The 15,426-nt window shown below is 31.3% G+C and overlaps 2 protein-coding genes across 2 annotated transcripts; one reads left to right on the top strand and one right to left on the bottom strand.

Moving 5' to 3' along the window:
• The first annotated feature begins 2,441 nt into the window (after positions 1-2,441).
• Positions 2,442-4,305, top strand: LOC110683128 (protein FAR1-RELATED SEQUENCE 5-like). The gene is made up of 4 exons (XM_021859478.1): positions 2,442-2,740; positions 2,858-3,256; positions 3,334-3,631; positions 3,700-4,305. The coding sequence occupies exons 1-4, from the start codon at positions 2,442-2,444 to the stop codon at positions 4,303-4,305; spliced, it is 1,602 nt and encodes a 533-aa protein (XP_021715170.1).
• A 2,077-nt stretch (positions 4,306-6,382) lies between these two features.
• On the bottom strand, positions 6,383-12,252 carry LOC110683127 (glutamic acid-rich protein-like). Its single transcript, XM_021859477.1, has 9 exons — positions 11,983-12,252; positions 10,431-10,754; positions 10,231-10,364; positions 10,097-10,157; positions 8,880-9,005; positions 7,823-7,826; positions 7,583-7,681; positions 6,498-6,576; positions 6,383-6,416 (listed from the first exon to the last, which is right to left on the bottom strand). Exons 1-9 carry the CDS (start codon positions 12,250-12,252, stop codon positions 6,383-6,385), a joined length of 1,131 nt encoding a protein of 376 aa, XP_021715169.1.
• Between the last annotated feature and the right edge of the window lie 3,174 nt (positions 12,253-15,426).

Here is a 15,426-nt window from a genome sequence, read left to right as displayed (position 1 = left end):
TTAGGTGATACTTCTTTATTAGCTTGATGTCTAACTTCGTTTGTTAAAGCAAGTTGTACTTGTTTAACTTGTTCTTTTAGCTCACTTACTTTTTTTATTAATATCGGTTGTAGTTATTGATATTTTGTTTTCAATATTAATACAACGAGCATATATATTATCAACTTTTGATTTTAATTTATCAATTTGATCTGCTATATAATTAAGGATTGGGCCAAAATTACTAGTATTTTCAGGAATGTGATAGTAATGCTTAAAATCAGGTTTCTTACACTCGGTAGAAGGCCTAGTATTCTCCAGTTTTACTTTATTACTAATTTAATTATAAAATTAGCTTAAATTTAACTGTATGACTCTGATACCAATTCAACACAGCTAGATACCAACAAATTCAAAATAAACGTGGTTAAGATACCAACAATATAACAAGATATACCAACAACAATACTTGTTAAATATGATACTAACCGCAATACTAGAACAATACCAATTAAAGCAAATTATCGTAGGATGTTATTTAGATACTACTAAGGATGGTATTACATATATATTTCGTTGGTACTAAAATTTAGTATATAGATAGGGTTTTTTTTTATTTACGAAAATTACCTTAGTTGATTCCTTATGGAGTATAGCTAGTTGAGGCCAAAAATTTCTATTTAGAGTCTCATTTTATATGTAAAAAAAAAAGGTCTCATTTGGCTATCATAGTTTAATTCACAAAATATTAGTAAAAATAATTAGGATCACACCGTAAACATCATAATATAAAAAATAAAAATAAAAAACTACTGAAATATCCAAGTTCGTGAAGAAAAAGAAATTTTCAAAATTAATTTTTAAAAGAAGCCGAAAAATGTTAGAGACAGTTAATTAATAGTAAAAATGAAAGAGCACGCACTTTGATAGTAATTTCAAGGACATATTGTCATAGAAATACTATTAGAGCCAATAATAACAAACAGACATAGACAAAAAAAGAAGAAGAAGAAGAAGAAGAAGAAGAAGAAGAGAGAGAGAGAGAGTCAAACTAAGAAACCTTGGTTTAATTTTCAAAAACTTACAAACATGATCATCCAAAATAAATACACTGAAAATCAAAAGATGAATCGATTCAACCATAAAATTAAAGAATAGAGGAAGAAAAATCAATAAGGAGACACATTATTAGAGAAGGCATAGAAGGAGGAGCATAAGCTATTCAATCAAGATCATTTTTTCTCTAAAAGAATGTGTCTTTTAATGTTGTATGCTTCTTAGTTCTTACTTGGGGAAATCATTACAATATTCTAAACCAAATACATTGCTACGAAAATACTAACCAAGTAATAGTAATAAAGTGGAGGTCTCATACTTGTTGGTTTTATACCAAAATGTCATTAAACCGTTGATCGCTCTCAATCTGACAGCTCGTAGTGTTTCACCCGCCTTTTTCAATTTCATTAAGGGTATTTTTGTAATTTCGTCAGTTGAATGACCTCGCTTCTTTTTCATGCGCTGCTTCATTTTCTTTCTCTCTTCTTCCGCATTCTCTCTCTACCTTCGAATTCTCTCAAAGGCGATTTTTCGCAATTTGAATTCTTCTCTTGCGCTCATTGATTTGTCAAATTCTTTGATTTCGATCTTCTTTTACTTCGTATTCTTCGATTTTTGTTATCATTGTGGTAATTTTTTTTTTCTGTTTTTGATTTTCATTGTTTATTTCAATTCTTCTGTTTAATTCGTTAAAATTTTCGCGATTTAGGGTTTTGTTATTGTAAATTTTATCAAATTAGTTTATTCTTTCTTGTTAATTGTTCCCTGATTGATTTTCTACGACTTAGTGTTCAATTTAGGGTTTTGTTTTTATGATTTAGGGTTTTTTTTATTTCTGATTTAGGGCTTTTACACTTACTTATGTTTTTCTTTTTGCTTCTGGTTTATTCATTGATTTTGTACATTCTGTTATCTTTTAGTAATTGTTACTGCTGTATTCTTATTATCTAACTTTTATTTTTGTTTGTTTTACTTTTTATGGTGTTTTATTTACTTTAAACTTTACATCCTCTACTTTTTATTATTACTCCTGCTTAATTCTTCTAGTTCACTTTTATTATGTTTGTTTCACTTTTTTTATGTTTTTTATGTTTTCCTTTTTAATTTATTCGTTTATTTTCAACAAATTCTGGTACTAAATTCTTATTCTTTCACTATTATGTTTTTCGTTTTACTTTATGTGACTTTTCATCTACTTTATAATATGAATCATTTACTTTCAGGAAGATGTATCAATTACTTATGTTTGTCTTTTTGATTCTCGTTTATTCATTGATTTTGTACATTCTGCTACCTTTTACTTATTTTTACTGCTGCATTCTTATTATTTAACTTTTATTTTTGTTTGTTTTACTTTATATCCGTTTTATTTACTTTGTACTTTGAATTATTTACATTTCAGGAAGATGAATGAACCAGTTGAGTGTTCCTCTGCTGTGACTTCTAGAGATGTTAATGTAGTTGATCAGTCTTCCTCTGCTGTGACTTCTACATATGGTAATGTTGTTGAACATTCATCTTCTATTGTTACTCCTGCAGATGTTAGTGTAAGCATTTTGAAAACACCTTCTCAGCATGTGGTTCCTAGGATATTGCATAATTCTAAAGGTGAAAAAGAGTACATTCCTGGTTGTTCTTTGCAAAAAAAACCTGTTTTGGGAATGAAATTTGATAGTCTCCAAGATGGAATTGATTTTTATTCCAAGTATATGCTAATGAATGTGGATTTAAAATTCGTTTTAGTACTACTAAAACAGATAAGAACGTGATTGGTCCTAATGGAGAAAAGGGGACTTGTAATAATCAAGTATATTTTATGTAGCAAAGAATGGTTTGTGTCAACTAATAAGAGTAGAGTTGAGAAAAATGTTGATAGTGCAGTTTTGAAGAAGAAGTTAGTGAAGAGAGTTGGATGTGGTGCAAGAATTAAGTTTAGATATTGTAGTGGGGGGAAATATATGATCCATCATTTTTATGAATCTCACTGTCATCCTTTTGCGACTCCTATTACCAGACAAGTTAATAAATGTGAAGTTGGCATTACTTATGTTCACAAAAAAATCATATTTGATAATGCTAAGTTGAATATTGGTGCTTTGATGTCGTATAGATTTATGAAAGAAATGTGTGGTGGGTATAAACATGTTAAATGTAGTAAAAATGACTTCAAAAACTTTTATCGTGACTTGAAAGTGTATATATTGGATGCTGATGGTGCCATGTTTGTTCAAAATTTGAGGAGAGAATTAAGAATAGTAAGGGTAGTTATTTTTTTTATTATTGTGTTGATGCAAATAGGCATCTAACACGAGCATTTTGGGCAGATCTTATACGTAGGAAGGATTATATTTTCAGTTGTTTGGTGACTATTTCTTTTGATACGACTAATGACACAGACAAGTATTCTTTGGTGTTCTTTCCTTTCACTGGTGTAGATCACCATAAAAGATCTATTATTTTTTGTGCTGCTTTTCTTTCCAAAGAAGATATAGAATCTTTTGTTTGGCTATTTCAGACATTATTAAGGTGTATGGGAAAGAAACCTTCCTGCATTATTACAGATCAAGACCCTGCCATGGGTATTGCCATTGAGAAGGTGTTTACAGGAACCAAGCATAGGCTGTGCATGTGGCACATTATGCGTAAGGTCGGGTTGGTCCTCAGTTGTGCCAAGGAACTGATTTCTTGAAGAAACTAAGTGCAGTATTCTGGGATAGGGAGATAGAACCTTATGAGTTTGTTCAGGGTTGGAATCTTGTTTTACAAGAATTTGGGTTGCAAAATCATGAGTGGTTTGTTCATATGTTCAATATTAAGCACCTTTGGATCCCTGCCTATTTCAGAGAGTTATTTATGGGTGGGTTAAGATCTACTTCTAGATCTGAGGGTGAGAATAACTTCTTTTGTAACTTTATCAACCCTCATGTTACTTGTGTCAAGTTTATTCTTCGCTATGAAACTGCATTGGATGCTCATAGGCGTGAACAGGATGAGCTTACTAGACTAAACAAGTCCATGCCTCAATTGGTCACTCAGTTACAATTGGAAAAACATGCATCTCTTGTTTACACTCGTGCTATTTTTTATGAGTTTCAACAGGAATGTGAGGCTGCCTGTTATTCATGTGGGGTAGAGAGTTGTAACTTTCTTTATGGTGATGGTGTTGAGTTTTCTATTATTGTGGATAACGGACGGAGGAAAAATTTTGATGTTACTTTTGATTTATCCACACATGAGTGCACTTGTACCTGCAAGATGTACGAGAGTTAGGGTATATTGTGCAAACACTTACTATTCATTATGAAAGGTAAATCCATTTATGAAATTCCTGATCGTTATGTTTTGAATCGTTGGACTAAAGATGTTTTGAATAATGCTTCATTGATTGGTAATTTTCAATGTGTGGATGATGTTTCTAAGTTTGATAAAAAGAAGTAGTTAATTTTTGATGTGTGGTCCAAGATGTTCTCTTGTGTTAGTTTAGCAAAGTAATGTGAGGATGATCTATCTGATCTTATTAAGAGTTTTGACTTCATTTGAGGAAGAAATGATGAAAATGAAAAATGGTGAAGGTGGAACTTCTAAAGAACTTAAAGAAGCTGATATTGAGCTTCTAGTTGGATCAAATAAGGTAGATGTAAACATCTTGCCTCAAATCAATGCCTTAACAAATGTTCTGCTAGAAGCTCTAAGCGCTTGAAAAGTGCTAAAGAAATAGCCTTTGAAGAAAAATCCAAAAAGGGAAGAACTTGTAGAGCTTGTAGGCAATCTGGAGTTTCACATGATAGTAGAAACTGTCCAAACAAGTAGTTTTTAAGGTATTCTACTTTTGTTTCTGTTTCATTTACTTTTCATTATAATTGATTTACTTTTCTTCATTTTCGATTTACTTTTCATTATTTTTTATTTTGTGCAAACTCCTATAGGTACCTCTGTATTTGGAATTTTCATGATGAATTAAGCTGTTGAAGATCTAGATGGATTACAGATTGAACAAAGAATCATTATATATATATATATATATATATATATATATATATATATATATATATATATACTTTTGTGAAACTGTAATTCACTAGTTGTTAGAGCGCCTCTCCAATTTCGTGAAATTAAATGGAAGGTATGATGTGGAAATTTTTATCATTAGAGGCGTATTTAATGTATATGCAAGTTTAAAGAGGTTAGATGAAAAAGTTTTAAAGTAATAGTATTGGTGTGTTTAATGTAGTGTGCATTTACCGTTTTCAATATTTGCTAAAATTATTAATGGCTTAGTTAAGTATGATTAAGTTTCATAATGACAATATGTAATACCTAATGAAGTGGAGGAAAGTTTTTTAAGGATAATTTTTGTTATAAATAAAGAATGCATGACTAAGTTTTTATTTTGGGAAAGTATTGTTCTATAATTGCGAAAAAAAAGTGATACATAAAATGTTTACAAATTGATTGGTAAAACGCGAACTAATATAAAAGATATTAGGTATGAGGTTAAGTGGCAAATCCAAAACAAATTGAAAAAAGGAATGACGATATTAGTAGGTTTCATTTGTTTAGAGTAAATTATAAAAAAGAGTGGAATAGTAGGCAACTTTATCTAAGTTTATGAAATTGGTAAAATATTGATAATCGTAGATGAAAAAAAATATGTTGATCAACTGTCCAATTTTAAATTGAAATCATGTTGAATTGAGATTTATTTCTCTTTAATTTATTCCTTAATTTATTTCTCTTTCTTTATTTCTTTCCTAGTCCTCGTACTTGCTCCCTTTCTCTCCTTAACACTCTCCCTATCCCCCAACCCATCTATTTCTCTTGGCTTCTCTATATCTCCCTCTTTCTTCCAATCTCTCTCCCTTTCTCTTTAGGCCTTTCTCTCTCAACTCCCAAGACCTAGGCCATCTCTCTCTCTCTCTCTCTCTCTCTCTCTCTCTCTCTCTCTCTCTCTCTCTCTCTCTCTCTCTCTCTCTCTATATATATATATATATATATATATATATATATATATATATATATCTCCAACCATATCTTTCCCCAAAAGCTATCGATTATTATAGTAAATTTTGCATAAAATCCTCTTTCCTCTTTCACTTCTTACTTGCATTGCCATAAAAATTAGGGGTACAAATTAAATTATCCGACTTAAATTACAACCCAGAAAGAATTTATGTGCATAGAAGATATCAGTATCTCATTAAAAAATAAATAAAACCCGCGTGCGATGCGCATGGTTCCCCAAGTTAGATGTTATTTCTCGGGTGATTTTGTTATCGGTGTTGTTTCGCAAATACAAAGTAGGCATTTGACATTATTCAGGCGATCATTCATTTCCTCGTTAGTTGCATCAATCACCCTTCTCAATCTGCTCCTTGTGGATCCTATAACAACCAATATAATAGGGGAACAAGTAAGCTTCCCATGTGTATGTAATTAAGTGATATTCACATTTAATTGCTTACATGAGAAATCGCTCTTCATAATCCAGTCTTAGTGTGTTGAACATCAACTTTCCAAATTCCAGCATCTCATAAACGAAACCTGAAAGAATTGGCAAATTATTTACCAATTAAAGCAACTTTTTAGTTAATATTGTCAAATTTTACAGAGAGTTCACGAGTTCAGAGGTAATATGAGCAAGTTCCAATGTTCTTGAACTGCAAATATAAAAGATTGGCAAAAAAAACTCAGCATATTGACCTACTATCATGAGATTCATGACATGTTACAACCCAGTCATAGCACTTTATCTTCATAAATCCTCACTGCTACAAGATAGGATCATGGACCTAATTTCAATATACGGAGTAATATATTCGGCTAACTCTTGAAAAAAATTGAGGTTACGAAATCGTCTATAGATCTAACCTTATGGGAAATTCCCTGCTTCATGGTGAGAAACGAAATTTGTTTCTCATGGGGGCATTTTCGTGAATAAATCAACAACTTTTTCATTATTGTGGGCTCCACAATTGAATAAAGTTGTTGGTTTATTTCCAAAAATGCCATGTGAGAAACAAATTTTGTTTCTCACTATGAGAAACTGGGGCTCCCTCATTTCTTATATTTGATAGTCAAAATTGCATTATTCTTGATATATTTTTTTCCCCTTTGTAATGATTAAATGTGACCAGATGGATCTTAGCACCATCAAACTTAAAGTGCTAAATGAGGAAACTAATAAAAAAGTTATTACTCAACTTTGTAATGTACTTTTCCTTGGGTGGGATCTGTGAGCGATAGCGTGGTAGAAATATTGGGGAGAGTTATAAAAAGAGCTGAACACTCTCAGTCAAAACTAAAATTGAGATGATTCCATGAGCTTATTTTCGTACCTACAAGACCAAAATGTTCAAAGTCGGTCCAACAACGACGGTTCACATCACAACAAATTCACAATATGAGCATTCATCCACAAAAAATTACTCTATGATTAGACTAAAGCAAAAAACTCAAAAGGAATTATACAATTCATAATTGAAGTTCACTCACCTGACCATAGATCGAACAACAAGATTTCGGATGAGAATGTTTTTAGAGGGCTTGCCATAAGCAGTGCCATATTGATCCCAACCACTCTTTATTGCTATTCCATCATCCCCCACACTAATGTAACAGTCCTCAATCAGCATATCTTCACATGAATCTGTTATATAGAAGCAAGGACAATAATTCAGACAGGGTTTCTGGTAAGATCAATTTGATTATTGCATTCTGCTATTTGGGATGCATAGTAAGATATCCAATAGATTATCCAAAAGACAACAAAATTTTATGCCACTAATACCAGACTTCACGCATTTCAATGACAAAAGAAAACTACCAGAATACCAGTCAGTTGATGAAGACGATATGGATGCACTTTTATAAGATTATATCATGCCATATCCTTCTTTCAGAGAATATCAATGAAGTTGGCTTTATTTACTTGTTTTATATCTTTGTTGCCTATTGAATGACAAAAGATGATGTTTAAAGGTGTTTACTAAGATAATTAATGTAAATTGATGAAATGCACAACTTTTATCAAACAATGGGACGACTCCACAGCTCAATGATTAATAACTTTCCGAACAAAAGAAAGTGACGCAGGCTCCTTAATTTTAAACTAATCTTGGTTGGGTGATGCTGTCATGCATACTCATTCATGCCGATAGAATTTTTCAAGCATTAAAATTGCCCAATAATAGTAAGATGCAAAATTGAAGTAGCATTTTGAGCAATAGTTTTCTTGTCTTCGGGCCTTTTACGCAACTCGTGTCTTTCTATCAATCATTGACGTATAATAGCTTTTTCTGATGATAATATCTCAAATTGACCATAGGTGAGACATTCTCTTGGTCTCAATATCATTAGGCCATTAGGGTAGGTGCAACTGTGCAAGTAGTGAAAAATCTTAGGGAACCTTAAAGAAAAGCTTATCATATTTACTTTATAATACATTTCTTTTACTTTTTGAAAATTTTGATTTACCTTAATGAAAATTATAAAATTTGTTTCTTAAAAAAAATACTTCATAAATATTTCATACTATAATATCATAAAAAATTTATATAAACATTCAGATTAACCCAAAATATATATATTCAAATCTACTCAAAATATCATATGAAAATATTTACATGTACTTAGTACATAAATGTTCAAATCTACCCAAAATATCCACATGTACCAAGTACATACATGTTCAAACCAAAATATTCACATTCAAATCTTGTTTTCTTCCATCAATGATCTTCATTTTTTTTCCTTTGCTGCCTAAAATAGTAATGAAGTTTAATAAAATGTTAGAATGTGTAAAATAAATATGATTATATATATATATATAATAAAATAATTCTTACGTTTTCTGTTTTCTTAGATTCCCATTCCTTCACATTTGCAAGCAATTTAGATTCCATATGGTTTTCTTTGTTGAGAAGCATTTGAAGAAGTGTTGTAACCATAAGGTGCTTCAATCTTTTGTACTCCTGGGAAAAAAAAAATAACAAACTTAGTTAGGCCATGTTTAACATAATACAGAAGTTACAAATTTTATAGTTCAAAATCAGAAATATGTGCTTACATCTGATCCGGAATTGGTCCTTGATAAAGAGTTCGTGAAAGCCAATGAGTCAAGTGGTCCAAGTGGTCCAAACACACGTTCAAGGGTCCAAAAGAATCAAGTTCCTATTGTCCATGGGCTGTTCATTCAAGGGTCCAAACTTGACCATGTTCCACGCATGAGTTTCAACATATCCTCGTCTTTGTACAAGTCCTGCGTGACTTGGATGGATGAATAAGCATGGAATTAATTTGCCTTGGATGCCTTAGATATTTTCATGAGAATTGGGGGAGGAATATTACTTGTTCCTTTCTGATTTGAAGGCAGCCAAGACAAGGGAAATAAAGAGGGGGTTACACACGTTAAGTAAGCATTCAAGTGGGTTTTTATTCACTTATTTGGGCGCCATTCATGGAGTATAACCTCCTTAGTTTAATTGCTTTTTATTACTACTTATTTGCATGTTTTATTTTCAGTTTATAGTAGTAATTAGCTTAGTTAAGTTTCTGTAATAAAAGTTGTAACTGTTAGCCGTTATAAGGGAGAAAGCTGGGCGCATCTACAGCGAGTTCTCTAAGGAACTGATTAAGGAACTCGTTAAGGAACATCAGTAATTATTAGTCTTCAATGTATGATGGTTTGCATGGAACTGTTACATTGAGGGACTGCTCATTGTGGCGACTGTTGAGTTCCCTTTTGCTGGTGACTTTTAAGTTCCTTTTATTAAATTAGCTAAGTCAGTTAATTAATGTAACTACTTCCTTAGTCTATAAAAGGAAGTCTAGTCTAGCTTTTGTAATCAGATTATTATGAATGAAATATTTACTTTTGAAATATATCTTGTGTTATTTCTTGTTTTAACTTGTGGATTCAAGTTACTTGAACTCGTGGACTCGAGTTTGTGAGCTTAACTCGGAGTTTTCGGGGTTAGCTTGTCTTATGGTTAGTACAGTGAGTGTTCAACTCTAACCATACCTATCCTTGATTAGTATTGCGAGTGTTCCTTGCTAGTCAAACTTTGAGTTCCTCATTCTCAGGAACTAGTTCCTGTTCCTTACCCATGTTCCCATGTAAACACCTAGCCTAAACACTAAACCACTTAAACACCTAGCCTAAACACTTAACCCATAACCCGAAACACCTAACCCTACCTTAGATTATCAGCCCCTTCTGCAGCTAACTCCTCTTGAATGTTACTAAGAACTGTGGCTACTTCCTTAGTAACATCCCTTTCCTTTTCTGCTTCTGCATCAACTGTCTGCCCTTCATTGATCTCTTCATTGATCTGTGCTTCATTTTTGGCAGGTTTAGGAGTATCATCATTGATATGAATAGGTTATGGATCAACAACATGATCATCAATATGATCATCAACATGATCTTGAACATTCTTTTCAGGGTTTTCCTTCCTATTTTGCTCTTCCCAAGTAGAATAGAAAACATTTGAAACATCCTTCAAATCATCATAGATCTTAACAACTTCATCTGGAGCTCTTTGAATCCTAGGGTCTTCTAAAAGTTTCTGAGTTTGAGAAACTAATGGAGATCCTTTTGATGTCGATGGACCTGTTTTAGCTTTTTTTAGCCTATCTGTTATAGAGTTCACCCTTTTAGCATGTAACAATGAAAATAGAGCTGAATCTCTCTGCAACAGTAACATATCCTCTTCAACTTCCTGCAAATTATGAATATACCATAGTTATAACAACTATGAAAATATTATTATTTATCCTTAAAGGTAAATTATTAACTTTTAAGTCTGCTTTCTTGACTTTAAAAACTATCATTTTATATATTACACTCTACTCTTACTCTCAACTTTAAAGCTAGTGTTTACAATATATATGTTTAATTTAGGTAGAAATATAAAGTCATAGAACCAAAAACATGGTTTATTAGCTGAAAAAATAAAATTTAATAGAAGAAATAATACTTACATCACGAGCAGCTTGATATATTTCAGTATTTGTCATCAGATTGGATGGTATGTTCAAAGTAATATATCTTCTTTCTTTGTCTGTGAAATGCTGGTAAGAAGTCTCAATAACGTAACCTTAAACTTTTGTTAGTGGTGGATCCCTTATACAAATTGGATAAACATTCTTCACAAGTTCTCCTTGACCAAATTTGGTCTTTGCTTTCTTTGCTATTTTGCTTCTAATTTTTTCATCCGTCCTATATCAATGGCTGTATTGGTAGTTCATGGATGCCTCTAAAAACAAGGGGTGAAAGTAGGCAATCTGAAGCACAACTACACAACCATTTGATTCTTTTTCATTGTTCTTATTCACCTTTCAACTGCTTTGCAAAGGTTATTGAGAACAAATATACACCAATCCAGGTTCTTTATTTCATTCACATCATCAGCATACTCCAATATTTTTTAATCAATAACCCTATTTGCAACAGGTGCAAGAAAGGTGTTGCACACATACATAACAAAAAACCTTTTGAAATCATCACCACCATTTTTTAGGCTCGGAATTTTTTTCCCCAAACTGTTCACAGTTATATCATTTTCTTCAGGAATTTCCAGCTTGTTCTTTTACTCATTTTTCATCCTCAAATCTCCTAGAGTTTTCTTCCTTAATTGATATGTTAATTGGTTTTGCATGACATGGGGAAGCAGGAAGATATCATGAATATCAAAACTTGTTATAGAGAACTCCTTTAACAAATCAATTTTGAACATGGCGCTCTTTTCATTGAAGTGATGGCATAGCCAAGGAAGTATTATTTTTTTCTGAACTTGAGTCTGTTTCAACTCAAACAGACCTCCAAAGTCTATGCTTTGCACATCCTTCTTCTGATCTTCACTAAAGTCTTTTATCAAATCGAAAACAACATTGGGTCTGCAGTGTATTTTTTTTTTTTTTTTTTATGATATGACCACCGTCATCTACATCACTTTCATCATCATCTACAACCACAACTTCCTCCACTTCTTTATCTGTTTTATGCTTTTTCCTTCTTCTACCTTCTTTCACGTTTTTTTTTCTAGTTTTCTCCTTCTTCATTTTCTTCTTTAGACGAGGTTTTGTCTTATTTGTTTCTTCTTTTCCTGATCTTTTCTTCTTCTTCTGATTCATCCTTTTCTTCAACTTCTGATTCAGACTCTTCTTCATCTTCTGATTCAGTTTTTTCATCATCTTCTGGTTCATAATCATCTTCATCTTTTTCATATTTTGCTTATCTTTTTTTGGTCCATGCATCTTGATAAACAAAATCTTATATCAGTTTTTTTTTTATTTACATTATATAGAATTCTATTTACTTTTAAAGACAAACCATTTACTTTCTAAATAGATGTTAAAGAGAACATAGTAAACATAGAAGAATCAAACATTGAACATGACATATTATATCAAATATTAATCTAAAACTAAATCATCATAATAAACATCCCTATAATTAAATATTTAAATTTTGTTAACCAAACACCCATACACAACATTCAGTAATTCATTATTAAAAGTAAAACAATAAAATTTAAAAGTAAAAAAAGAAAGCAATTAAAGTAAACAAAAAATCAGTTAAAGTAAATCAATTATATTAACCCAATTGATTATATATGACAATAATTAATTTTGTTTAACCTTCTAAAGGTTCAAGTTGCTTTAGCCTCCTCATTATCAATATTTGTTTTTTTTTTTTTTTGACAGCTTTTCATCCTTATCACCTTCTATTGTTGAAGTGAAAAAATTAGATTAATAAATCTAAACAATGTATATAAATTTACACAAATATGCATACCTTCAACAGGTTTCTTTGGAGATTTCTTCGTAGGTGCAACACACTTCTTTGGAGTTGCCACAGGAGGTTTCTTTGTAGCTGCTACAGGAGATTTTTTTGGAGTTAACATAGGAGCCTTCTTTGGAGATTTCTTTGTAGATGCTACAGGAGGTTTCTTTGTAGCTGCTACATGAGCTTTCTTTATAGATTTCTTTCAGCTGAAACCTTTGAAGATTTCTTTGCAGCTGCAACAGTACAGTTTTCTTTGAAGTCTTCTTCATTTTAATCTGTTAAAATGAAACATTAGTCATATCAAATTATTATATATATATATATATCATTAACTTTAAAGCATAATTTATTTACTTTTAAAGCTGAAATAATTACTTTAAACACAACATTATGAGGATCAATTTAAATATTTCATTATTATTATAAAATTATTATATAAATATTTCACTAACTTTAAATTATTATGTATTTACTTTTAAAACTGAAACATTTACAATAAACAAAACATTATGAAGATCAATTTTTCAGAAGATCTATTTGTTTTGCGCCAAATTTATACCAAAGTACACAAACAAATACACAATTATAATTGCATGCACATCTAAAACTTATACAAAGCTACTCAAACATATACTTAAACAACATTTCTATCAAATTTCTAACCTAATTTAAAGTAAATCAAATGAAATTTGAACAAATTTATCTAGAAATCACTAAAAAAAACTGCTAAATACACAAACAAATACATGATTATAATTGCATGTAGATAAAAATTTACACAAACACACTCAAACACACAAATAAATCCACAAATTTACTGAAACACGCAAATTTAAAGTAAATAAAACGAATTAAAACAAATTCATCCAAGTTGAACTTCAAAATCATTTTGAAAGTAAGAAATCACTTTGAAACATGATATATTTCAAAAAAGTAAATCAAAAATACAAATCAAAACTAAATCAAACGAAATTATAACAAAAAAACTTTGACTGAACTTCTTCTACTTCAATTTCAAAAAATACAAAAAAATTCAAGAAAAATACCTGATTTTTTAGCATTTTGAACTTCGAAACACTTCGATCTCTTTTACTTCAATTTTAACAAATTTTAACCTAAAACACAAAAATAAGTTAGAAATTGCTACAAAAATAAACGTAATTGTATTAACTTCAAAGTATCGAAGTATACCTAAACTTTCATCAATTTTCACCAATTTTTTTAATTTTTTTTTTCCCAAAACTGAAGAAGTGTAGATAATGGAACTTAAATTGTGCTAATATAGCGTAATTAAGCAGTTATCAATGGTGGTTATGGCGGTTTTTCAAAGATTTTCAACGTTCTTGAGGAGAGAGAAAATGGCGGAGGAGAGAGAGGAGAGAGAATTCGCGCTTAGTTTTTCGTGCAATTCATTCAAAATGTCTGAATGAATTAGGGCGGTTGATCGCGCGCCTTTTTTAATTAGATCTGACAGTCTTCATTGGTTCCTAGTTCCCATTATATACTAGGTTCTCATTAACATATATATATTTATTTATTTGGCAATGGAAAAAATAAAGAAGCAAATCCATGGTTCTCTTCATAGCCTCAATGCCTAGGTTTTGGACCTCAAAGCCTATCCTTGTAAGCACATAACTACAAACCCATAAGCCTATCCTGTACGAGTTGTTTTGCATTATCTTACTTTTGATAGTAGTAGCTAGGCCATCATGGCTTTCCGGCTAAGAGTTGGTTGAATCTCTTCCCTTCACAACATACTTTCTTCCTTTCACTCCAAGGTTAAATCTCCTTGTTGCTAACTATGGAATTTATTCCCTTCCTTTTGCTCCAAGGTTGGCTGGCCATTCCTTTAATGCATTATCCTTGATTTGTTCACTCACTATTGGGGAATCACCTTCAAAGGCTTCAATGCTTTACTCAAGTTTCAACATGTATTCTGTAATTGTGAAGGTTAATCTATTCTCTACTTCCAGACTCGATGATTTTTCTCAACAGAATATCACATGGGCTATCACATGCTTTGAAAGTCGAACTTGAGATCATTGCTTCCCTCAATACTTGATTGCGAGGGGTCACTATCGGGATTTTTGATTTCTTGGCGAATGAAGGTGCAAACCTTCATTAAAAAAAAACAGTTAATTGGGGCAATAGAGAAACAACTCCCTTTCTTTCCTTAAGCTTGTCCAAATCATGTAGGGAGATCTTCAAGTGCACGGAGGTTTTTTTTTTTTTTTTTTTTTTTTTTTTTTTTTTTTTTTTTTTAACAAGAAGAAAAAGGATTTCATTAATAAAAGATAGCCAAACGACACTTACAAATAATTCCTATGAAATCTAAAATTCCAACACAAGTACAAATCATATTAGAACTGATTACATTGCAGATTCGACCAACGATCTCCTTAATAAAAAACTTTGTCCGAAACAATACAATCTGTGAGTTAGTATTAATTTGGCTTGAAATCCACTGATGAATAGTTGTTTGAGTGAAAATACTCATATGGTCTTGTAGATACTTGTGGAGATTATGAAACCCTAAATTTTCAATTCTTGGCAGACGAACAAATAAAGAAATTAAGCATAATAGAATAACCATCATCTTAAAG

The sequence above is a fragment of the Chenopodium quinoa genome, unplaced genomic scaffold, assembly GCF_001683475.1.
Source record: "Chenopodium quinoa cultivar QQ74 unplaced genomic scaffold, ASM168347v1, whole genome shotgun sequence".
NCBI lineage: Eukaryota > Viridiplantae > Streptophyta > Magnoliopsida > Caryophyllales > Amaranthaceae > Chenopodium > Chenopodium quinoa.
The sequence above is the reverse complement of the archived record's forward strand: the minus strand, read 5'-3'. Positions and strand labels throughout refer to the sequence as shown.

Coding starts and splice junctions, on each gene's coding strand:
- LOC110683128 (XM_021859478.1), top strand. CDS start 2,442: ATGAATGAACCAGTTGAGTGTTCCTCTGCTGTGACTTCTAGAGATGTT. Junction 2,741..2,857: donor GGAATTGATTTTTATTCCAA/GTATATGCTAAT, acceptor TATTTTATGTAG/CAAAGAATGGTTTGTGTCAA. Junction 3,632..3,699: donor TGGGTATTGCCATTGAGAAG/GTGTTTACAGGA, acceptor GTTGGTCCTCAG/TTGTGCCAAGGAACTGATTT.
- LOC110683127 (XM_021859477.1), bottom strand. CDS start 12,252: ATGAAGATGATTATGAACCAGAAGATGATGAAAAAACTGAATCAGAAG. Junction 10,755..11,982: donor TAGATGATGATGAAAGTGAT/GTAGATGACGGT, acceptor CATAATTTGCAG/GAAGTTGAAGAGGATATGTT. Junction 10,365..10,430: donor ATGATCATATTGATGATCAT/GTTGTTGATCCA, acceptor AATGAAGCACAG/ATCAATGAAGAGATCAATGA.